Below are 26,256 nucleotides of genomic sequence, written 5' to 3' on the forward strand. Positions count from 1 at the left end.
GTTGACCTGTTTAGTTACTTAAGACTAGTTCAGCCATTTATGGCACTTAAAGATTTTAGGTTATACGGTGACATTTAGTTGACCCGTTTAGTTTTTGATGACTAGTTCAGTCATTTATGGTACTTAAATGGAAACTTAGGTAAAACGGTGGCATTTAGTTCACCTGTTTAGTTTGTGAGGACTAGTTCAGTCATTTATTGGGACTTTAGATAAAACAGTGGCATTTAGTTTATAGAACTGTTTATTTTGTGGTGACTAGTCAGTCATGGCACTTGACTATTTGAGGTTATACATTGAGATTTAGGGGACCTGTTGAGTTTCTAATTACTAGTTCAGTCATTTCTCCCACTGAAATAAAAAAAACTTTAGAAAATACGGTGGAATTTAGTTGAGCTGTTTAGATTATGTGGCACTTAAAGAATTTAGGTCATGTGGCGACAGGAATCTCTAAATCAGCGCAGTGACCTCATCATCACTAAAATAGCTAAGCAGGTTGTTCATCATCGTTCGTTCTTTGGACAGCCTACAACATCTTTGAATATAAAGTAGCTTCTAAAGTGACTATATTAAAGTCCTGTATATTTAAAAAATAATAAGAGTATTAAATTAATTTCTCATCCACTTTCATCTCACTGATCCACTGTGCAAGAATAGATTTATTGAGGAGTGTGTTGAGATGACAGAATCCGGTGTTCGCAGTGAGCGTTGTAAAAATCTCCCCTAATCTGCTTAGCTTCATTAGAAGAGATCGAGGAGGATTACAGTGAACTGCATGTATATGAACATAATTCCTAGCAATATTTAAGCGGCTCATAGATAAATACATCATCAGGGATGCACAAACAGCAACAAAAAAAGCAATTAATTAAACTCCCTTCATGGAAAATTGTCCGTTAGTTGCCAGCCTTATGAATTATTGCCAGGTTGTGGTAATTGGCTGAATCGATGGCAAAGGTTATGACGGCATGCTCATAAGGGAGTGTGCTCATACATGCAAATGTAAATACGAATACATTCACGTCCGTGTGCCTCAACTTTCTTTCCTGTGTGACAACTAGCCCCAGTTCAAGTTTTAACAATCTAATAGTACTTATAAGAAGTTATGATTTGGATTTGCAAGTGAAATCAAATTGAAGTGTGGTTTTGTCTCATGGGATTTATCTGATGTCACACTGTTCACTGTTTGCTGCCCACCTCAGTCAGCCGAAGTAAAAACGATTTTACCTGCTAATTAACAAGACAAAAACAAAATAGAAGGAGACTATGATTAGAAATCCAAGAAAAAACGAACCGAGCAAGCTTATATCTGACCCTGTGGTTGGCTGGCAGGGTGGCTGAGGTGAGCACAGATTGGTGATGATGGAAAAGGTTCCTTTCCTCAATTACGCCTGTTCCAGGGCGTTCGGCGTATAATCACACGGAAATAAGCCTGCGACATGACTTTAATTGAGGAAGTTAACAAGGTTAGCTACACTTTACCAATTTCACACTGCACAAATCACTCCGCAGACCTTCAGAATGAATATCCATAAACCTTTTGCCTAAAAACAAGTGCAGGAGAATACATTTAGGCAATCATGTCATTAATCTTCTGATAGAAATCGGAAAGTAGCAGATCCTTGTCTTACGCTCTCAAAGCTAAAGGAAGCAATATAACATAGCTTAACTGTTCCTCTGGTGTGGCACACCTGGTGTACTCAATTTTCTTTTGCTGGGGAAAATTAAGAGCCCAATTTAACGTTCAAATCGTGGGTTCACACACCTTTTGACCAGATTTACACTACCATTCAAAAGTTTGCTAAATTTATATGATCAAAAATACAGTAAAAACTAATATTGTGAGATATTGTTACAATTTAAAATAACTTCTATTTTAGTATATTTTAAAATGTAATTGATTTCTGTGATATTTCTGTTGTGAATCTTTAATCTGTTCAAAGCATCATTACTCCAGTCTTCAGTGTCCTGTGATCCTTCAGAAATCATTAATATGCCGATTTGGTGCTCGAGAAACATTTCCCTTTAATAATTGATGTTGAAAACTGCTTCATATTTTTGTAGAAACCGTGATTTTTTTTTCCCTGTTTTTGTTATATTATAATCTTTTCACATATAATCTCCGAATTCATGTAGAAACAACATATAGACCGTATGTTAAATATTTGTTTAATGCCATCTTTTCATAAATGAAGGCCAGTATCACCGATACCAATACTGTTACTGATCTCTCTATGATTTTTTTTCTTCTCAATTTTAGGCATTAATTATAGCCATTCAGCATTACAGTATAATTGAAAGCTACAATTTTTTAACCTTTATCAGACTTAAAAATAATATAACTTTTAATTTAAGTGAACTTAAAACAATCTTCACACAAACCCAGTGTTATAAATGTCAGATTTATCTGTGCACTTTAATATATCAAGGCTCAACGCTACGGATTTTTTTCTATTGGCCCAGTCATACCGGTTCAGATTTTTACTTGCCCTGTCAAAGTGCACAAAAAAAGTTATTGTTTTCATTGTTTTTGACCCATGTAATCTTGTAAACAGGTAGGAAATATACAGAAATTGAATAAAGTTATCAAACACTTCAGTCTAGGTATTCAGTCAAGAGCAGTGAGTGATTTTTTTTTTTTAATAACTTTAATTTCTTTAAGTAACAGTAATGACAAACAGCAGCAGGTTTATTAGGCTGCTGTCACTTTAAGGTCTGACATGCATCCCATTTTCTCACAACTCTACATTCATTAAGACTTTATTTAACTCATTTAAGACTGTGCTTACAAGGGTGCTCGACAAAATGATCATTTTGGCATCATTTTGTGTGTTTTTGTCCATTCAAGTGAGAAAGAGAACTCAATGCTGTACTAGCTGAGTCCTCTTTCGTGTCTTATCGCGCTTGAATGGTTTAAAAACATTTGCATAAATAAGAGCGTGATCATATAATGTAACACTAGCTAAAGGATGATGGGAAAAAAATTGATGCTGCATTAATTGCGTTAATATTTTTAACGTGTTAAACTGAAAAAAAAAAAATATAATTTCAGACGTGGGAAAGATAAAATGGCTTGAGTAGAAAACAAATATACATCTACTCTGAGGTTGTCAGTTTCAGCAAGCTAAAGTTCACCGCTCACTTATTCCTTTTCCTGTCAAGATGGCACCTTCCTGCAGAGTGTGTCTGTAAACTCAGCAAGAGAAAGAGCGAAAGATGTTGTAGGCAAGCACCCGTTAACTAAGCAAGCAAGATCTTTTTAATCCTTTTTCAAGCTCCAGGCACTGATTTCCAGACCCTCTGAGCGACTCAGACCCCAGGTGTCGAGGGGAGGCGGCCCGTCTGCGGCTGTGGTCTTACGGGTCACAGTGAAGGTCACGGGTACGGTGTCCAGTCGCAGCATTAGTGGAGGGGCTAATGAATGCTCGGTCATGCCTCGCTTCCTGTAGCGCTTCATATTATTCAAAGCTCTCTCCGTCTCTCCGGTGTCTGATCAGTCAGCGAAACCGCGTCCGTACTGTCACTGCGCTGAGGGATAGCCACCCGTTCCCTAAACGCAAGCTTATGACTCACACGGATGTAACGGCCGTCATCCGTCTGCGCTCTGATTTGCTCTGATTGTCCACCGGGCCGCGCGCCGGGCGTCGTTAACCCCTCTGTCACTCCGGAGAGAGTGATGAACTTGGCTGGGGGTAAACATTGCCCTTAAAGCATCATCTCCACACACATCCAATAGATATATGAATTTCAATTGAATTTCAAATGGTCCGGACCTTGAGAGGACTTCAGGTGACCTTTGTCAATGCACCACTGTAGGGGAGAGCGCTTATATATTCAACCCCCTCGAGCGCAGGGATCAAGGTTGAAGATTCACCTTCAAAATGACATCAGGGCCTTTGCGGGTTTCTTTTTTCTTTTTCTAAGTAGTGAATTTTTCTTCAGTTAATGCTGAAACGAGTGTCGCTATTGTTGTTGCTTATACCTATTACTGTATTTTTCTGGACAAAACTTCTCAGTGTCACTTATCACACACTGTTATGGGCATGAATGGATTTACGGAATCAGACATGGAAGGTTTTTACTCAACAAATGATTAAACAATTTAAAACAAGCCAATAGACCTCAAAATTTGAGGTTAACCACCCAATAACATACCTAAAAACAGTGTTATTTTAGTATTATTTATATACTATCATGGTATTTATTAATAAAACAGTGTTATTTTAGTATTATATATATATATACTATTATGGTATTTAATAAATGTTGTATTGTCTATTTTTTCCAGTTTTCTTATTAAAATTTTTACTTTTAAGTTATAGTAATTTTTATATTTTAATTTGACAAAATTTAGTACTCTAAATTCGTTGAAATGTTAAATACATGAATGGTACAAGCATGAGATTATTTATTGTATTATTTATACCCTTTCAAAAGTGTATATTTTTGGAATGTTACCAGATTTGATATGTAATTTTGATGAATATACAGTAGTATTGCTGAAAATGTTGGAATATTAAGGTAGAGAACAAGTACAGCCTCTTAAATAATGCTGGTCCATGTGTTTAAGTGTGTTAAAAAAACTTTTTTTTTATAAAGGGATGGCAATTAATTACACATTGAGCTAATAAATAAATATAAATATATACGGGATATATGTAGGGAATAGTTGACGACGGGACGTTGAATTATTAGAAAAACAAAAAGCGATATAAATGTCATTTTGGTAGTTTGACATTTTTACTGTTTGTTATATATATTTAAATGTCCTTGTGGGTTTTAGTTAATTTGCTGTTGTAGGCTGTAAGTAACATTGAAATAACTGAATACATTTGGCGAAGTGATATGGAACTGTAATGCGGTCAAAACCTGCCTGGAACTACTTTAGCCGTGCGTTTCCTATCAAATAATTGCACACCTTAGAATTGTCAATCAATCAGAATCCAGCATTCAACAGCCCGAAGTAAAACTTATATTCGTGATTTGTATGTTGTCAGATATCTAGACGATCATAAATACAAACTATGCTGTAGTATCAGAGCAATGGCCTGCTCTCACCGGACCATCTGAGAGTCTTTAATTGGTCGAAAACACAAGTGTCAAAGCAATTAAGATGACAGGTGAAACCGTGCAGCAGGCACATTTAACCTCACTCGTCCACTTTGACAGATCCTACATTCTCCTATCACCATAGTAGCCACACATTTGATTCGGTTTAACTTTAAATACACCAAAGGGGAAAAGGGGATTTCTGACTGATGGTTGCATCCTTGAAAATTGTGTGTACGGTTTGTGTTCTTGTCAACTGCATGGGCATTTTTACAGCTAGATTAGCTACAGCTGGATTAGGGAAATTGAACATCTAACGTGGTCTACACCTTTTACTGAAATGACAGCTTTGAGTGATGTGTCAATCAAATGCATATGATGCTTCAGGCTGAGATCTGTGCGCACACACACACACACACACACACACACAGAGCCATGCAGGTCTCTCTTCATTTTTCAGTGTGCTGTGTTTGCAGCTGTTGGTTATCCCCCTGATCCCAGACAGACCCAGGCCGGGTGGTTTTGACAGTTCTGACGGCCGCTGTCCTAACCCTCAGTGCACAGAGTAATCTCACCTCACCTGGCGTTCTCTTCCCACCTGTCCCCAGCTGAGCTGCATTGCTGACATCATTAAACTTGCATCCAGATGCCCGAGCAAACTGACACAGCTGCGTCTATCGGGCAAGAAAGATTCAACACTGCATACTCATATGTTCAGCCTGTGCCTTGGATGGGAGTTAACATAGTGTTGTAAAACTAAGGACTTTTAATATTTGTTTTAATTTGAGGTTTAGAATTTCTATTTTTATTTTATACGATAATACAGAAGAGAATAAATGGAGAAAAGAGGAGGCAAAAGATTGCAAATTGGATTTAAACCTGTTTAGATGGCAAAGATTGCAAATTGGATTTGCACTGCAATTAACCACTAGTTTAAAAAAGACTGTTAAAAAACAACAATTGAATAGCATTCATCCATCCATCCATCCAGTATATAATATACTTTGTTCTTCCATCCATCCATCCATCTATCCAGTATATAATAAACATTGTTCATCCATCCATCCATCCATCCATCCATCCAGTATTTAATGTACTTTGTTCTTCCTTCCATCCATCCGTCCAGTATATAATATACTTTGTCCGTCCATCCATCCATCCGTCCATCCATCCGTCCAGTATATAATGTACTTTGTTCTTCCCTCCATCCATACGTCCAGTATATGATATACTTTGTCCGTCCCTCCATCCGTCCATCCATCCGTCCAGTATATAATGTACTTTGTTCTTCCATCCATCCGTCCATCCAGTATTTAATGTACTTTGTTCTTCCTTCCATCCATACGTCCAGTATATAATATACTTTGTCCGTCCATCCATCCATCCATCCGTCCATCCATCCGTCCAGTATATAATGTACTTTGTTCTTCCATCCATCCATCCATCCATCCATCCGTCCAGTATATAATGTACTTTGTTCTTCCTTCCATCCATCCGTCCAGTATATAATATACTTTGTCCGTCCGTCCGTCCGTCCGTCCCTCCATCCGTCCGTCCAGTATATAATATACTTTGTCCGTCCGTCCGTCCGTCCGTCCCTCCATCCGTCCGTCCGTCCGTCCGTCCAGTATAACAATGTACTTTGTTCTTCCATCCATCCGTCCAGTATATAATGTACTTTGTTCTTCCATCCTCCATCCGTCCAGTACATAATGTACTTTGTCCGTCCGTCCGTCCATCAATCCATCCATCCATCCATTTTATGAATAGCTGTTGGCTCTCTGTGTGCATTTTTCTTCTACTCTTGATGCGTTCAGTGCTGCATTCAGCAGGGATTTTAAATCCTTTGTTGTATTCGTAAAAAAAAAACCTTATTAAAAGATACAATTTGCCCCAACCCCAAGATTAAGAACAGAATTATTAGTTTCTTCAAGAAAAAGTGAAGAGCTGAATTTGTGGCGACAACTAATTCATAAAGGTAAGCAGTCATTAAAATGGCAAATCCTGGGAGGCCCAGGTTTTTATTGAATTGTACTTTTCCATTTTGGGTTCATTTTGGTTCAGATATAATGAAAACAATGAATTGGGAGATTAGCTTACTGCACATTCTAGAACCCCATAATACTCTCATCATGGAAAACATTCAAACGCTAGATTATTACTCAAGCAAAACGATAAGGTAGGAAGCAGAAAGAGGCGGGAGAATAAATCCGCTTGCAGTGGTCCTCTAATCAACAGCTCCTTTCATTTGAACGCACTGGATTATTTTTTTAGGAGGGTAATAAAAAATACAGAAAGCAAAGAAAGGAAACATTGTGTATGCATTTGATTGTGTTACAGCTCAGAAAAGCCACCGCACTGTATCTAATGCACTGCACTGCTAGGCAGTCTTTTCCTGAGCGCCGCTCTCAAAGCCCAGCTGAATTGCTGTGACCTAGAGCAATTCTTGAACAAATAAGATTGCCTTCGTGTGTGCATTATTTTCTGTTGACATTTGCTAAGCGCTTGGGCTGCTGGCCAGGGGAGACGGATGAGGGTCTAAAATGTGTCTGGATGTGCCGTGTCTTTAATGTTACCTTGGGAGGAGAAAAAAGACAATGGTATTCCTGTCCACAGTCATAGCGCAGAGCCCCGGCGTGTCAGAGGAGGGAATAGGTTATTTTATTCTCACTCTTTCTCGGTTTTTGAAAAGAGAGACAAAAACGCTCGGCAATCAACTGAAGGTGCCCCTCTCACAGATTCTCATTTTGATCTGTTGGGTCTCATATTTATGAATCTGTTTATACGTTTTGACCTGCCGTGGAACAGCTGTTTTCTGGGCCATTTTTTAGCTTTTTAATGTCAACTGATGTCAACTTATAATATTAGTCAAGGTTTTTTGCACCAAAACAGTCTTCATTTAGTTTTGCATGACCATTTCCCACCCCCTCTCTTACCCTTATGCCGAGTTCACACTGCACGATTTTCAAAGTAGTCGGGTCTCTGTTCTTTTCACACTGCATGACTATCTGGGGCTCGGCGACAGGAGGTTTCACACTGTGTGACTTTACAAAAGAAAGAATGGCCGACAACTTCTGTCTGGTCCACAAACTACGTTTCACAACCAAACACACGCGAGAAGTGATAAGGAAATAACGCAAGATCACGCGTGCATGAGACCGAAATTGTTATTAAAAATGCAGCGAAAAGGAGAAAAATGGCAATTTTCTGCGATCTCACAAAACCTGTCGGCGAGCGAAAATCGGGCCTAAAATAGTTCAATGTGAACTCGGCATTAGAAATAAACAAGCAGGCTTTTGTTGAAGTACCTTGCAGGCTTCTATATGCAAATGTCCTCTGTTATGATTGGCTAATCGCAGCGTGCCGGAGTATTTCACACTGTTGCTCATTAGGGCAAGCCAAGTTGCAGAATAATGAATAGGTGTTGATTTCTACATGTGGACGTGGCTGTGATGTCATAACTACTGGTCGACTAATAAAGGTTTTTCAGTGAGAACAGAATATCTAAAGGCCAGTGCAATGCATATATATTCATATATTCATACTTTTAGAGACATGAACTAAAAGCCACAAAACTCCAATTTCACTAAGGGTGATCAAGGTCTTCAAAGATATTTATATATTTTTTATTTTGGTAATATACTAATATACTTTTATTTGGGATGCATTAAATTGATCAAAAGTGACAGTAAAGCCTTTTACATTGTTACATTTTTTTTTTTCAAATAAGCGCTCTTCTTTTTAACTTTTTATTCGTCAAAGAATTCTGAAAACAAATGTATCACGTTTTCCACAAAATAGTAAGCAGCACAGTAGCAAATCAGCATATTCAAATGATTTCTGAAGGATCATGTGACACTGAAGACTGGAATAATGATGCGGAAAATTCAGCTTTGCTATCACAGGAAAATATTATTATTTTTTTAAAATATGTGGAAATATTATACAGTTGCTACAGTTAAGAGAAAAGTGTGTTCTATGGTTAAAAAATTACACGCATGCAAAAAAAATGATTTTGATGTACAATTATGAAGACAATCAGCTGAATAATTGTCATTTGGTTACTTTTTTGGATGATATTTCAAACTATTACAAGTCGTAATCACTACCATTTATTTGTTTGAATAAATGGTCTGGATGGACTGGGAAGGAAAAGGTTGATTTAAACTTTAGAGTATAGATACGTAACTTTCTTTTTTGAAGAGCAAGACAAATCTATTATCAATGATACTACATGATCTTTAATACATTTGCGCTAATGTATTCATTGTACAGGAAGCTGAATATGAACCACTGCACCGTTTCACGTTCTACATGCATATTTTGTAAGAGACACACAGCGGTGATCATAACAGATGATATATCTCTGATTTGGAAGACTGCCTTTTCCTTCACAATAAGCAGAGAGGAACGTCAGCGAGAGAAATATTTCTGCGAGTGTGGCTTTATGTCTTCCCGCAGCTGCTCGGTGTCCCCTCTCTGTATTAATCATCTCTGTGCAGATCAGAAGTGCGATAGGCCCGGCATCCTCCGAGACTAGCCTTCATCTCACCGTCAAAGCCCACTCCAGACCCTCTCCCAGACGAAGACTCCTGCAATATCCCTAATCCTTAAGGCTAAGGATAATTTATGATCAAATAAAGAAAAGCAGGTCAAAACTAATGTCACATTATGATCAGCCACCCTGGTTGATAAAAGCGGGACTGGGACGGTAGCGTTGTGTGGTCCTCTGTGGCGTCGGTACCTGGCCGCTGCACTACAGTAATTACCCCACTGTCACCCTGGTAAGTGGTATTAATGGCAGCCTTGTGCACTCTAGTCCGCGCTGAGCTTAGAGAATAGTGAAACGGGATTATTATGGGCATCCAGCTGCGCGTGAATCTAAGCGTGCAGGTGTTACATGAGCGTTTGCGCTGCTTTTGTGTGTGAGCGCTGTTGTGTTTTGTTTCCACATACAAACTACACACACACACAAGTTGTGCGCTTCACATCGAAGACGACGGGGAGTCTTTTCTCTCCCCTTCTTGTTTCCGTGTCTCCTTTCCTGCCTCGATTTGCTCTGTTCCCGGTGTGCGTCTCCCCCCCCCCCTGCTCATTGTAAAGGAAAAAGCACTCTTCCAAATTACTGATACATCATCTGAAGTCATTAGTGTGGTGCATTTTTAAACAGCTGTGTGTTTGTAAAATGCGAAATAATGATTGTGAGCTACAGCAGCAGCCCTCTTTCGTTTCCCAGCAGCCCCAGTCGGCTGCCTCCTGTCACACGCCATTCACATCCAGGGGCCAAACGTACCACATCCATTCTGATTGGGCATGAATATTTAATTGGGCGGCTCCAAATGATCCTATTTGTCATTCAAAACTGGTGTGTCATCAATATGGCGTCTTTGAGATGTAGTTGCTGGGAGAAAAGTCCTCCGGCACAAAAGCTCGGGATTGATTTCCTCTGGGTGCCGTAGAGTGTTTGTAATTGGCTGGAATGTGCCGTTCCAGTGGGGCGACGACACAAAGTTCTGCTCCGAGTCTCTGTTCTTACTGTAAATAACTTTACTTAGCATTGCATGTGAGGAAATTCAAGCATAATCTTGTTTTCTTACAGATGTTTGAAGTGTGCCGATGCACCGTGTCAGAAAAGCTGCCCGACTAATCTGAACATAAAGGCCTTCATTACTAGTATCGCAAACAAGGTATGTTGCCTATCTACAAGTTGACTGTCTTAATAAATGTTTTTCGTCTGATTCTTCTGATTAAAAGGTTTGATTTTGTAATGTTTCATCAAATTGTAAGAACTTACAGACTCCTTCACAGACTAGGCCATGTGCGCTGTTAGATGTTAACAAAACCTGCAGATTCTACTCCATTTTTATATGGAACTGAACTTCCATCGGTCTACTTCCCAAAGTATATGTTTTGAATGCCATTTTGAATGTTCATTTTAATGTAATTTCATATATAATTTATTTTAAAATGGCCAACGGGCTTTAGTTTTTTATTATTATTAACATATTTTTATGTAAAATTGTAATAGCTTTTAGGTTTTTTTTTTTTTTTTTTTTTTTGAAATAGACAATGTTCTTAATTAAATATTTATTTTAATTATTTAGAAGTGTTTCATTTAAATAATTTTGTTAAAAATGTTCAATATAGTCAGTAGCCTTTAGTTTACATTATATTGTACTCTAGCAAAAACACGTTTATCTATTGTTTATTGCTAGTTGGTTGCAGGTCACATTAGGAATGGGGGTCATTTTCATTTTAAAAAGCATTTTATTGGGCATAAATTCCTATTATACCTCTGTGCACAGGATGAGTCATCTGTATTTCCGGTCCATTTTTCAGGTAGAAAAAGAGTATTTTAAATGCATATATCTAGAAAAAGCTAAAATGTTAAGGAGTGCACTCGCATATAGATGGCCACAAAGCTAACAGACACGGGCTAAAAGCCACAAAACTTTTATTTTCATTTCATGGGTTCTTTTAGCTTCTAAAAGCCGGATATAGAAAGCCAGCGAGATCAGGGATACATCAGCCCAGTAACAAACAGCAAAACAAACAGAAAGAACTATTATCTAACTCATCACATTTCATATATTTCCCTTACGTTGTACAACAGGTTCCTAATATAAGATATGTAACTTTCATATCAAATATACTTCTGTAGAGAAAGGCATTTTTATTATGGTATTAATGTTTACATTTCATATGGTATGAAAATGAAATGTCATTTTCTTCATGTGTTTTTTTCTCTTTCCTTCTGTAGTGTGCTCTTGGGATGATTAGATTTTTTTCAAACAGACTCCTGGGATTTCAAATGCTGCTACATAAGTCACGTCTTACATATGCAAGTCTTATTTTATCTCACAAGTTCGTCATGTAGTTTATTTAGGTAAAGAAACGTATTTTTTTGTATACGTTTATGTATTTACTTTAGAACAGTGCTTATACACTTATTTTGCTTTAGGATCAAGATTTAACACAGTCAACGGGCAGCCAAGTTAGGTTACACTTTAAATTTGTGTAGAATTCTCTCTATTAACTAACTATTAACTACGACTTTTGCCTCAATTAACTCTTAATCACTGCTTATTAATAGATAACAAGGTAGTTAAGTTTAGGTGTTGGGTAGGATTAAGGGATGTAGAATAAGGTCATGCAGAATAAGGCATTAAAATGTGATTTATAAGTACTAATAAACAGCAAATATCCTAGTAATATGTGCTACTTCATAGTGAAAATTGGACCCAAAACTAAAGTGTTACAGAGAGTTGTTGCAGCCTTCATAAAAGCTTGGCAGTAGGGTTGGGTTTGGTGTCATTCAAATTTTAGCAATTCCGATTCTGCTTATTGATTCCGATTCTTTTCGATTCCCAGTTTTCGATTCCAGTAAGGTAAAAACATTTAGTCAAAACATTTATATCAAACATATTTATTCTGTCTTTTTGAAAAATGTTTGTTGCAGCATATTTCCATGAGCGAAAATCAGCAGCCTAAAGAACACTAACATTTTCCTATGGTTTTACAACAAAAACAACTGGACTAACTAATATAAATTTCAAACATTATTAAAGACAAGTAAACGGTAGTATTTCACTGTGGGGAGTGTATCACATTCGGTCTCTTGTACGTTACGTTTGCACGAGCAATTAGTTGCTGGCCGCAGTTCACTTAATGGCCACCGGTGTCGCTAATAAATAACAAGGGTTTCTGAATTCTACATATAGCCCCTTTAATGATTAATAATAAGAAATAAGGTTAGTTTGAAAAAGAAGTGTTACCATTGGGATTTTCCACATCTGGGTCAAAAAGCTTTCTCAAAAGTGTTACAGGAGGGCAGTATTCGTCCACAATCCACCAAAAACTCACTTTTGAGTTTACGTCACTTTTCGGAAGTAAAATGGCTTGTGTTTCACCCAGCTTAAGAAACACAAAAATGTTGAATTGGCATATACTAAATATACTAAACACATCATCACACTACATGGATTATACCATCCATGTACTAAAAACATCTCACAAGATGTCAGACCTGAGCTCTTCATCAGGATGACAGACATTGCCATTGTAAAAGACGTAATTGTGACATCTATAGCCGGTGCAGAACTGCGGTTGTGAACTTAGAGTTATGCTTTTAATAAGAGATCTGCTGTTGGATGCCGTGAATTATTCGCAGGAAATAATGAGTTTTTGTGCTCATTTGTTTGACTTTTGTGGGAGCGTTTTAAAGCTGCACTACAGCGGCTCTTATGGATGCATTGCAACTGTGTATTTGAATATCAGTCATTCATTTGAAGCAGGAAAACTGACTTGTACAATCAGCATCTGAATAAAGCCCATGCAAAATGTCTTTAATGCGTGTCGCTGCAACAACACTGCGTTTCTGTGCCGTCGTTCTGTCAAGGTTTCCGTCATACCGTGCATTCTGCGAATTTAGAGAGTACCATTGAGGCGTTCTGGCCTTAATTCAAGGCTGTCTGAAGAAGAGAGATGTTGTCTGCTTTTTTCAGAACTAGACGCATGTCAGTCAGGGGGTGATTACTGTCAGAATGGGCTTGTTAGACAAGAGAATGAAGGAAGAGAATGAAAAAAGAGTACTGTGGTACTATCGCAAAGTTTTTCTTCAATGTCTTGTATGAATAGAAGTGTTAAAGGTGATTTTTTTTATTTAAAACTTTCACTGATAGAAATGAGTAGTACTTTTGAAAGATGTTTAAAAACATGAAGTAATTTCAATAGCCTAATAAAAGCTGTTTCATTTTAGATGGAGCAGGCTGGGTGGGCAGATATTGTTGTTATCACATGACCAGCTAAATATTACTCACTTTATTTTGTTCGCTGTTGTTTGGTTTTTACCTTTACCTAATCACAGCTGTCTGCAAAAAAAGGCCATTTCTACTATGGTATCAGTAACTGAACACTTCTGCTACAGTTGCTGCATCCACATTGCTGTGTTGCGCAGGCTGATATGATGACTAACATAATATAGTATACAGTATTTACAGTATATATACACGTACTGTATACTATATTATGGTAGTACATATATATATATATATATATAGTATATATGTATAAATATGTGTGTATATACAGTATATACACACAGACATAAATATAATATTTAATAAGTTATTAATATTTAGTTGGTTCTCTGGTTTTTGCATGTTCATGATTTTTTTTTTTGTGTATGACAGCATACACACAGCTATCTAGATGCATAGCTCGCCAGGTTTTCTAAAAAACATTTTTATGTTGATGTTCACAGAATTATTATGGGGCGGCACGGACCATTTTGTCAGACAACCCGCTAGGTTTGACGTGTGGGATGGTGTGTCCCACCTCAGACTTGTGTGTTGGGGGGTGCAACTTGTATGCGTCTGAGGAAGGACCCATCAACATTGGGGGACTGCAGCAGTTTGCCATTGAGGTAGGACTTTTTCCCATTATTTATTTGTTTATTGGACATGCGCAATACAAAGTAATTGAATAATTGGGAATCAGGCCATGTTGCATGTTAAATTCAAACCTGCAACGTCCACATGAGCATCATGACTCCACAGCTTTGAAAAAGGTATATTTGAGGTTTGTATAGGGAGAAAAATATTTCCTTTTCATTCTCTTATTTCCATATTAGGTTTTATTCAAACTGAATTTGTATTATCATTTTTTAGCGGCTCACCTGAGTGAGAAGCCATGTATGCCGTAGGCCAGATGGATTAGATTGCATATGAAGGGAAATTTGCAAAAAAAAAACTAGTAACTTTCAAGTGCTTAAGGGTTCGTATATCTATAAATTGCTGCATAAGAACTATTCCCTTGTGGTTTAGTGGAGTTAACCTGTTAGAAAAATGTGTATTCTTGTTTCTTTGGATCGCATGCTGTCATGAAGAGCCTGTGTGGCGTGCCAGTGTTAATGAAGTCTCTCAGCACTAGTCGGCAGCAGTATGACCTCATGATGTGTGACACTCTCCACTGCCACAGACACAATTCGTCTCAGCGGCCCGGCCTTCTGCCACGACAAACGTCAGGTTCACCATTGGTGAGCTGGCGCCAGGGAAAAGGGGAATAACTTGTCTCACGTCAATCAAGATGAGGTTAAACCAAAGAAAGCTGCAGATATTTCATGTCTAACTAAAACACATGATGATGATTCGCACTTCATGTTCAGAGGGAGTGACTAAAAAGGAGTGAGGATGGCGAGGTGCCAGCAAACTAGCTTGCAGTAAACAGATCCGTGAGGACATTTCTGTGAAGTCATGCAGGGCAGGGTTAATGTAAGCATCATTGTAAAGACATATAATTGGTTTGGTCGCATACATGTTATTTGTTCCTTTGCACAATGAAACTTCAGGTGTGTTAATCATTAATTCATTTATATGTTTATGTTTGGCTTCACAGGCAGAACACAGCACTGCAGTAACAGATAATTAAATAGAAATTAAAGTGCGTGGGTTTGATTTGCTCGATTTGACCCACAATTGTGTGTGCGGCAACGTGGGAGTTTCCTGTACCTGGGAAAGGGCGACGGTCAATTGCTAAAAGTATACACACTATAGATACGGACACAAAACACCTGTTAAAATGCACAATATGTTGAAAAAACTTTTGGATATAGTGTAAGCCAGCATTGGAAATGTAACTGTGTATGCTCATTTGCCCTATTTTTATATTTAGATAATCTACCGCTGACTTTAATAACATTAAACACTGCCTAAATTCAGCATTTAAAAAGATTAATTTTAGTTTTAAGTAGTTTTATTTGTAACTTGTTCAGACAAAATTTTGTCACATTTTAATATCTTTTTACTGGTTATTGACCATAACATTATAACAATCATCGGCTTACCGTTTGAATATTATTTTTTAATTTGAATATAGACCAGACATTTCTAAACAGCATTTTTTCTCCCAGTTGTGTAAAGACGTTCAAAATAACCCAAACCCATTTAGTGGGAATATTGGTTGAAGGTTGCTTCATTATTTAGATACAAAAGCTGCATGAATGTTCCTGCTTTTTTATACCCTTTGTGCCTCTTTAAAGCTTCAGGGTTTCTTCGGAATGTATATAAGCAAGTGCACACTACAAATACAATTTAAAAACATGCCCGCTGACATGAATAAGTTTAGCTGGCTGCATTTCAGCGTTGCCGGAGGGTTTGTTTTTCTTTACCTTAAGCAATTTGTTTGCAATTCTAACAGGTTTCATGCGGGCATGCTTCTTAACTGACTGCTCGGAAGGGGGAAACGGAAAGCACGACAGTTCATTTCCACCCACCTTTGTAACCCGATCCCACCTGTTCCACACAATCACCACAGGCTAAAAAAAAGAAAAAAAGGAAGCGCTTTGGCATGTTAAGTTTCATTACTTCATGAAGGATAAGAAGAGCAATTACAAAAGCAGCCTCTCTCTCTTGTGCCACCCACCTCTGCTGTGACTTATTAGACGTCTCTGTCTAGGTGGCGGATCCTCTCTCCTTAAATGTGAGAGGTCAGTCTGGTTATCGAGCTGATAATTAGATAACCCAAGAAAAAAGGGCTATCACAGCCCACCGTCATTCACTGGCTGCTCCTGTGGTCGGCCTGCAATCACAGATAACTTGGTGTCTCTTTTCAATTACAAGGGAAACGCAGTGTTGGTGTCCAAAGGTGGCGAAGCACATTAGCATCTTTAGAAGACTTTGACTAACTCCCACTTACATACCAACAATGCCAATTTGAGTGTCTATTACCTCTAGGTTTGATTAAGAAGTGATTTATAGGTAATTTACACAACAATGATATGATCTGGTAATATTTGAATGACATTGATATTGAGTATCTTTCGTATCAGGTAAAATTAATTCTAGGAATGCACAATACAGTATATGTCGGTACCAGATTTGTTATTAGCAATATTAATTGATTTATTGATATCGGTCGATGTCGGATATTTAATTGGGAATGCTCTTTTCTCCTATTACATTTAGATTACCATTGCACTCACTTAAAGTTAGTTAAATAACTGTTAAATGTAGTCTTTAGCAAATCCTAAACCGTACCCCAGGGACCTTTTACCTCCACGAGTTCTGCTCTGCTGCCACGTGACTTTTCAGATGTCCTCTGAAGTATCATTCAAATGAAGCCATACTGATCTGTCAAGAGACGAGGTCGTGCTTTGAATTGCCGCATTGTTTGTTTCATTGAAACCGCAATAATATAAGTCTCTAAACTGCTCTCAGAGATTATTAAAAATGCATTGTCATGTAGCAATTTGGGCTTCACAGTCCATGAAACTCATGAATAACTATATTAATATCACCTATAGTGTTGCCTGTTCAGGCATAATATTGTATTAACAATACAGGCTTTTACATATGGATCTGGCTAATCTTATTAGGAAGACAAAGCATCTGCCCTCCCATTTTACTACTTGTAATGGATATACCGCCACGGGCTCCTCATTAATGCCTGTTTGGATAACTTACTGTGTTTTTTATGTATCTGCTAACTATCTTTATGTTGATGTCTTCATGTCTGTTGATGCGTTAAGGACGCTTTTTGAATGAATGAGTATCTGTAATTCCTTTTTCTTTGTCTTCTCATTTGGTTTCTGTTCTGAGGGGCTGAATGAGTTCTTTGTGTTGCTTTTGTCTTAGCGACTCTGAGTGGGCTCTCTGCTCTGGATTTTAATAGTGAAGTGATGAATCAAATTGCTGCTGGGTTTATGTATTCATGTGTGGGGTTTTTTTCCTCCTCAGGCAAATTAAGAGCATGTCGGACGGTTTTTGTGTTGGACCAGGCAAGCCTGTGGTGTTTCAAAGACAGTTTCTCAATAGAGACAATATAGATTTTTTTCCTCTCAATGTGAAAGTGGTGTTTGTCTCAGCAAAGCTGGTCACCAGCATGCTGTCTGAGGTCCTGGTGATCGATCTGATTTTCCCACCAGCCTTTGTAACTAGGTTAACCAACAATACTTGTTCAGTGAGATTCACCAGGAAGACCATGCATGAACATTTTCATCAGAGTAATAGATTGAATGATAGTTATATAGATGGATGGATGAATGGATGGATAGATGCCTTGGTCAACCCTTTTCTCCAGAAAGTTGACCAGCTTCATCAATTAGGCTTTTTGTTTTCCACCAACTGGATTGGCACCAAATCTGAACTAACCAGAATGAACCAGCCTGAATGATCATGGAAATTCATGCTGGTTTAAACTGGTTGTTTTCAGCAAGTTTGTCGTCTTGAATCTGTTGCAAGTTTTCTGAAGGTGACAGTCAATCAGAATCATAAAGTTTGCTCCAATTTCCCAATGAAGGTACAATTACGATCATACATTGCTTTTCTTCTGGTGTGTTTGCAGGTGTTCAAAGAAATGGGTGTTCCTCAGATACGGAATCCCAATCTCCTGCCTCCAGATCAGATTCCTGAGAGCTATCGTTCTAAAATAGCTCTGATTGGCTGCGGCCCTGCCAGCATCAGCTGCGCCTCTTTCCTGGCCCGCATGGGATACGGCGACATCACCATTTTCGAGAAGCAGAGGTTCATTGGAGGACTGAGGTCTGTAATTACTCTGACCCGTGGTTCATACTCAGAATTCTCATCCTGTATCTAAGATGGTCCACTAAAGGGCATTGTTGATCCGGCCAGCCACAATCAATATGGGGCACATTGTTGAAGGTCAGAATAATTAATGAATGGTCTCTGTAATTGGGAATATTCATCTCTCAAATGCCGAGTTGGGTTGAGGTTATCAATTACGTGCTGTTGTATCTCCTGCGCTGTTTAGTTTAACCAGCATGTCGATTGCAAACAGGGGGCCTTGAATATCCAATGCAACTCAAATCCCAGCAGTCTCAGGGAGTAGAAACAAGGCTCTGGGGTTTGTGTTGGCATTTAGACCAGCACAATTGAAGACTAAATAACCTATAGCATAAGAAAGAATTCCAGATATGGAACGATCCTTAGCATGGGGCGGAATTCTTCCCTTTTCTTCCCCCAACTTTTCATCTCTCTAGGGACTCCGTCTTATCTCCCTTCCTTTTCTTCTTGTTTCATTTTTCCTCTGTTGATTTTCAGCTCCACCGAGATCCCGCAATTCCGCTTGCCATACGATGTGGTTCAGTTCGAGGTGGATTTGATGAGAGACCTGGGAGTGAAGGTAATGAAAACCGTCACACCTCCCTATCCTACTCCTCCTCCGTGCCCCTGTGCACTCCCACCTTCCCCTTTTGAAGCCGGGAAGGGCTAGAGGTCTTAGGGAGGATCAGCGGTCCAAATGTCAGCCGCATTAATAAAGAACAATTAAAAGTTGTATTAGGGGTGGCAGACAGTGGCAGCCGAGCACCTCAGGGCTATACGCGCGCTTGTCTGTTTGTTTCCTGAATGCCTCAGCTTCAGGAAAGGGCAATCAATAGTCGTCATCCGGCACACCTGCTCAGGATTCATTTTACACAGGAAATGCTTTTTTCCGCAGTTCGTGAAGAGCTGAGGATGATGGGGAGGGGGGTGAGATGACAGATTTGCATGTTCCCTCAGTACCTTTAAACAGACTCTTTGCTTTACATTTCTTCTACTTCCATTCATGTCCTTTACTTGCCTTACTTTTTTTTTAGATTGGCTTTTTCCTATGCATTTTTCCGTGGGCATAATAATTCAGAGACAACCTCCTGAGACCTCTAAAAGACATGATTTTACAGGCCTTCAAATGAGCTTCTTTCTTTTCTTTCTTGTTTCTTTTCTTGCTTTTTTCTTTCAGCTGACTGAGACTTTTCCAACCGTCTTTTCCACTGCTACAAGATGAATTCAGAGATGTCCTCCGGCAATCTCAAACAGACCCTGTTTTACATGGCTTCAGATGAGCTTTTATGGAGCATTTCTGTGGTCTTACTTCTATTGATATGGCTTGTTTGAACTCTATTTCAGATTGTCTGTGACCGAGGACTCAGCCAAGATGGAATGACGCTGCTGTCTCTGAAGGAGGAGGGATACAAAGCTGTGTTCATTGGAATCGGTCAGTTTATATGCATCTTCACACATTGTTTTATTGTCTGTTATTTGGAGAGACAAGCATGTAAAGATGGAGAAAGTCTCTTTTTCTCAAAATCACTGGGAGCTCCCTGGCTTTCCGTCCGTGTTAATGGCTGTGGATGATCCACTTGACAATTTCTCCCCCTCTACCAGTAACCCCATTCACATCTCATTTTCCGCCCCACTCCTTGAGCTGCCACTGTTTCTTGCCATGCTAACCTAACAGTGCATGTTTGGGCTGCCCACTGCTTCTCAATGGAGGACACTCTGGTTTCTCATCAGATCCCTCTGCCCTGTTCTCTTCCAGCTGAGCCTTTCACTGCCATTACATGCTGACCCTTAATGCTCTCCAGCTTATTATAGTATCAGCTGAGTCCTAGGATTGAATCTTGCTCAAACAACAGCCGCAAAACTCTTCTCTTCTCTTCTCTTCTCTTCTCTTCTCTTCTCTTCTCTTCTCTTCTCTTCTCTTCTCTTCTCTTCTCTTCTCTTCTCTTCTCTTCTCTTCTTTCCTTTTTTGCTTTCTTTTTATTTGTATGTTTGTTCTTTCCTTATTCTTCCTCCTTCCAATACTTTGCTCTTTCTTCTTTTTCATTCATTCGTTCATTTATTAATTTGTTCTTACTACGTCCCTCCCATTTATTTATTTATTTATTTATTTATCTCAAGCAAAAATAGTGTGACAACAGAAAAGATACACAATAATAATAACTTATACACTAACACTTATGCTTGAAAAAGGAGTGGGAAGAAGTAAAACTTTTTGCTTTTTGGGAAGAAGGGTTCCCATTGCTTCCATTTTAATGGTTCCTTCCTTCCCTTTGCTTTGTTTCCTTCCTTCCTTCCTTCCTTCCTTCCTTCCTTCCTTCCTTCCTTCCTTCCTTCCTTCCTTCCTTCCTTCCTTCCTTCCTTCCTTCTTCTTTCTTTTGTTTATCAGTTTCTTCATTCATCATTATTTTCCTTTCCTTTATTATTTTCCTTCCGTCTTTTTATTTATTTGATGTGTTGTCTTTATTTTTCTTCCTTCATTTCCTTTCATCTTTCTTCCTTCCTTCCCTTTGCTTTATTTCCTTCCTTCCCTTTCCTTCTCCTCCTTCTTTCTTTTGTTTATCAGTTTCTTCATCATGATTTTGCTTTCCTTTATTTTTTCCTTCCTTCTTTTTATTTCTTTTATTTGTTTCGCCTTTATTTTTCCTTCCTTCCTTCCTTCCTTCCTTCCTTCCTTCCTTCCTTCCTTCCTTCCTTCCTTCCTTCCTTCCTTCCTTCCTTCCTTCCTTCCTTCCTTCCTTCCTTCCTTCCTTCCTATCCTTTGCTTTACTTACTTCCCCTTGCTTTATTTCCTTCCTTCCCTTTCCTTCTCCTCCTTCTTTCTTTTGTTTATCAGTTTCTTCATTCATCATGATTTTGCTTTCCTTTATTTTTTCCTTCCTTCTTTTTATTTATTTTATTTGTTTTGTCTTTATTTTTCCTTCCTTCCTTCCTTCCTTCCTTCCTTCCTTCCTTCCTTCCTTCCTTCCTTCCTTCCTTCCTTCCTTCCTTCCTTCCTTCCTTCCTTCCTTCCTTCCTTCCTTCCTTCCTTCCTTCCTTCCTTCCTTCCTTCCTTCCTTCCTTCTTTAATTTGTTCATTTCTTTGTTCCTTCTTTGCTTCCTTTACTTTTCTTCCCTATTATGTGTTTGTTTGTTTCTTCCTTTCCTTTCTTCATTCTGGTTATTACTCTCTATTTTCCTTTCTCTCACACAGTGTTTACTGACTGTTATCAGTATCAGCGGATTATATAAGATGTGACCTTTTGCCATTAGAATCAAATAATGATTATCATATTGGCACTGGCAGTGAGAAGCTTTGCTTTTTATTTTCAAACTCTGTGGTGTGCAGTCTCATCGTTATTATGTTTTCTTTCCTTTTGTTTTTTTCAAAGCCAAGGAACAAAATAATGTATTCTTGAAGATTATATCTTCTGGCTATATACATTGTACAATCCCTTGTTGCTCGCTAAAATTAATCAAAGAGGCTTCTTTACATTGTAAAGCATTCTAATTATGCTTCCTAACCTAAAAACTTATATCTGCTGAATTAAAATAATCTTATTACTTGAATAATATAACTTTATATAGAAAGAAATGAAACCATGATTGCATGGCCCCTACATTGATCTTAGAAATTCAAACATTGCCTAAAGCTGTCTTATTGTACTGACACATTAAGTGTCAGTTAGTATTAGTATAATTCATTGTTTCGAAACGCTGAGTCTCTTAATACTGGCATCCTAATTATGAGTCTTTTACGTGGAGCATTTTTGGATTTTTCTATAAAGGGATGTAAAGAAATTTTGACTGTGGGAGCAAATGAAAGCACTGAGTGTTTGCAATTAATTTCTGTAATTTCACACGAGTCCTTTACGGTCTTTTTAAATGTCATCCACTCACATGATTGACATGCTAATTTCTCCCTGGCAATATGCAAAAATATGCAAAGTGGAAGCCAGGTTGAGGAAGTCAGATAAGAGCATTGTTTCTATGCTATAGGCTCAGGAGTCAGTGGCTCAGGTTCAATGGCTTTAAAGAGTGAATTAACACCTTAACTGCCATGAAGTGATGAGGTCGGCGATCTCTGTCTCTTGTTTTCTAGATGTCCCGTTTGATTTCATTGTCACTTTTATGACAACAAGAATGGAATATTATATAGTACCAACTACTGTGGAATATTTGCTGTGGAATATAGCTGTGGAATATTTGTACCAACTACAAAATATTAGCCAAAGTTGGTATATATCAATGTTATTAAAAGGCATAGTGATCAATAAATGGAAGGACATGATTAAAAGATGTACACTCAGCACTGAGAAGAGATGCTTGAAGTTTTTAAAAGCTCTGCAATCAATAGATGCTACGAGTTGGCGGCAGTGATCGTTGGACGCTAGTCAATATGAGATTATAATATTACACTGTACAAATAACCCTTCATTTGTGCGTGCTTCTAAAATACCACCCAAGATGTCATGAAGCTTTTTAAATATGTTAAACATTGAATATGTGCTGTTACAATAATGGAAATATATTGTTCTATTGGAATGTTTAGTTGTTGCTGGCAGGATTAATTAACATCTGTATTGAGGGAATTTATCATCTGCAAGGAATTATTTATATAATATAATTACATAATTAATACCTCAGATTGTGTACCGTTATCTTCATAAGTGATTGAATTTATGATTTTTGGCAGGTGGATGATTAAACGGATGAAATAATCCCACAGACTTACATTGAAGAACCATATCTGTAGACCAGGATATCATAGATACCTTAGAATTGTGGCGGCGTTAATTTTTGTCTTCATAAAATCTAGTTTAAAATCTGTTTTTTCTTCATCGTTATGCAATTTCTAAGAGTCAGAGAGGTCAGAGACTGTGGAGAAAGTGTCTCCTTCCAATGTCGCCCCCTCTTCTCAACAGATGCCCATAGAGAAGGCCTGAGTAACTAGAAGGGTTCTGCTCTCTGGGTGATGTATTTTTTTTAAATTCTGCATGGTGGAAACGGACACGGCTGCTAGCATATCATATGGAAGCTCAGCGCAGAGATCATTGCTGAAGAAAATGTGATGCAGCAGGAGACAAATGGAGACGCATTACTTACAAAGAGCGCTGTCACAAACCCTGGCGCTTTTGTTAAAACACACTTTGTCACGCCATACCCTGAAGTTTCCCGTTCTTCCTGAACTTCCTTTTGGTGATGAACAGGAGATTGAGGTGGCAGGTGTTTAGTGATTATGCTTTGTGAACAGTCTTGGGGAATGTTACTTTTAAAAATGTAATATAACACATTATTTATAACAAATTAACACTGAACACTGAACAGTATTGTTTATCAGAGAAATATAGAGATATTGGTTGAGGTCAACTACGCCACTGGTCATTTTTATGTTTTGATCATTTTTGGCTCACCAAATTAGGACATCATTTTTAAACCCTGCAAAAACATAAAAGCATATTTTTTATAATTATTGACTGACTAATGATGAGGCCCGAGTACCTGCTCAGAGATATGAGGCACATATCTGCATTTTCGGAAGTCTATGTGCAATTTAGAATTTTTTTTATGTTTTATGTTGTTCATTAGTCGTGACACCCTAACAGCTTTAGGATGTGGAAATGCCAGAATATCATCAGGATATCATTACAGCCATTTAGCGGCTTTCAACATTTATGTGTTCAACATCCCCTAATGAGAATCACTGGTGATTTGCACCAAATGTGTGATACAACACCTTCTGTATTGGAATGTGTATATATATGTATGTGTGTGTGTGTGTGTGTGTGTGTGTGATCCAGGTATTCCCTACGTTGTTGGGACGAAATGTTCCCATGAGGATGGTAAAACATGAAAAATGTTGATGTTGTGGGGACAAAACTTTGATACCCATGAGGAAAACAGATTATAAATCATTTTTTTCTTTTTTCTTTTGAAAAAGGCAGAATGTTTTTGCTAGTGTTAGAATGTAAACTTTGTACAGTATAAAAAATATTTTTGTCGATACAGTATGTATTTTTGCTGCAATATATCACCATAGTGTGGTACTCTGCTTAGAAACCTGAATTCAGCACATTAAGCTTTTCATATAAACCTGTTGTAAAACTAAATCCAGCTGAAAGATAGAAGACAGCCGTAAGACGGCTCTGTCAAACAGAATCAGCAGTGTGAACACAGCTCGGAGGAAGACAGGTTGGTTATTGGTGAGCGACGAAGAGCTAGCGTTTAATCACAGGCCACATGCTGCCTTGTTTGGTGAAGGTTAACTTTAAAAACGTGGTAATTGCAGTGTTATTGACGTCTTCTGGAGATGTGTCTGATGAGAGGTGGGCGTCTAATTATTGTATGATTTAATGACCAGTTTCATTAATAATGAGTTAAACTTTTTAAATCATGCTGTGTGCTTTCACCTCTCTGCCCTTGCCTTTTTAAGCAAGACTGAGCGGATGAATCCGAGAACGGTGGGTGGAGAGGTGCTGGCGGGTACCTGGTTTTCTGTATTTTGTATTTTTACATGTTTTTTTTTTTTTTTTTGCTAAGGGTGTAAAAAGGATCCCTGCATTTACTAAAGGCTTGTTTAAATTGAGCAAACGAAGGCGTTGATGCATGTTGTAATGCATTTCCTTGCAACCACATTGAGTGTATTGGTTCTGACAGCAACACCCCATTCTTCCATCTCTCAATCACTTAGTACCTCATTACCACTGTCTTCTGCTTTCCATCTTAGTCACAGTGGATCTCGTAAACTTCTCACGTTACGGTTCTCGCAAATGCTCTGATCTCTGCCAAAGAGTTTTATCTTATTAAGACGCCATCATGCCTTGGAAAGGGGTGCAGCATTTGCTGCTTTTAAACCGCAACAAAACACATCTCGTTTGCGTATCTAGATTTAGATTTTACGCACAGAAGATTGAGGGATCTTCACAACTCACTTTGTCTGGGCTTTTTAAAAAAAAATGAGAATGGATGATAATTGTGGGTTTTGAGGCATCGGAGGCCTGATGCTGATGTCTAAACATCGCTCCCACTGAAACCACTGAAAGATTACATTATGTGTGATTATGTGTAATGATGTTAATGACACCAGACAGTGGCAAACATTCGGACGGGCATCTGATGCACAATAGACATTAGAGGCAGGAAGAAGTCAACATAGGGAGGAAACAGAAACTGGAATGTGTATCTGCGGATGTGAGATTTCATCTACGTCATTAACTCCGATACCTATTATTGCGATTTGTTTGTTATACATGTCTCTCTCTCTCTCTCTCTCTCTCTCTCTCTCTCTCTCTCTCTCTCTCTCTCTCTCTCTCTCTCTCTCTCTCTCTCTCTCTCTCTCTCTCTCTCTCTCTCTCTCTCTCTCTCTCTCTCTCTCTCTCTCTCTCTCTCTCTATCCATCTATCTATTGTTCGATCTATCTGTCTGTCTTTATGTTGACTTTAAGACTGTAAAGTAGATATTTAACTAAAGCTCATACTGTATGTGTCTGATTTGATGCAGGTCTACCTCAAGCTAACAGACACAAGCTCTTTGACGGCCTCTCTGCAGAACATGGCTTTTACACGTCCAAGGACTTTCTCCCCCTCGTTGCGAAAGCCAGTAAACCAGGTGAACACACTGAGACATCCGTCTGTCACACTTGATGATTCAAAGTTTCCTGAAGCAACACATATAA

General features: G+C 38.4%; 1 protein-coding gene across 1 annotated transcript in view; it reads left to right on the top strand.

The window, feature by feature from the left end:
* dpyda.1 (dihydropyrimidine dehydrogenase a, tandem duplicate 1) overlaps positions 1 to 26,256 on the top strand; it is a 190,950-nt gene that overhangs the window by 40,867 nt on the left and 123,827 nt on the right. Inside the window, 6 exon segments of the mRNA XM_056249222.1 lie at positions 10,646 to 10,733; positions 14,309 to 14,470; positions 18,388 to 18,584; positions 19,104 to 19,185; positions 19,950 to 20,037; positions 26,082 to 26,189. Coding sequence (XP_056105197.1) covers positions 10,646 to 10,733; positions 14,309 to 14,470; positions 18,388 to 18,584; positions 19,104 to 19,185; positions 19,950 to 20,037; positions 26,082 to 26,189 — 725 coding nt within the window.

This window comes from Rhinichthys klamathensis, unplaced genomic scaffold (assembly GCF_029890125.1).
Source record: "Rhinichthys klamathensis goyatoka isolate OS25496 unplaced genomic scaffold, OSU_Roscu_1.1 h1tg000059l_1, whole genome shotgun sequence".
Classification (NCBI taxonomy): Eukaryota; Metazoa; Chordata; class Actinopteri; order Cypriniformes; family Leuciscidae; genus Rhinichthys; species Rhinichthys klamathensis.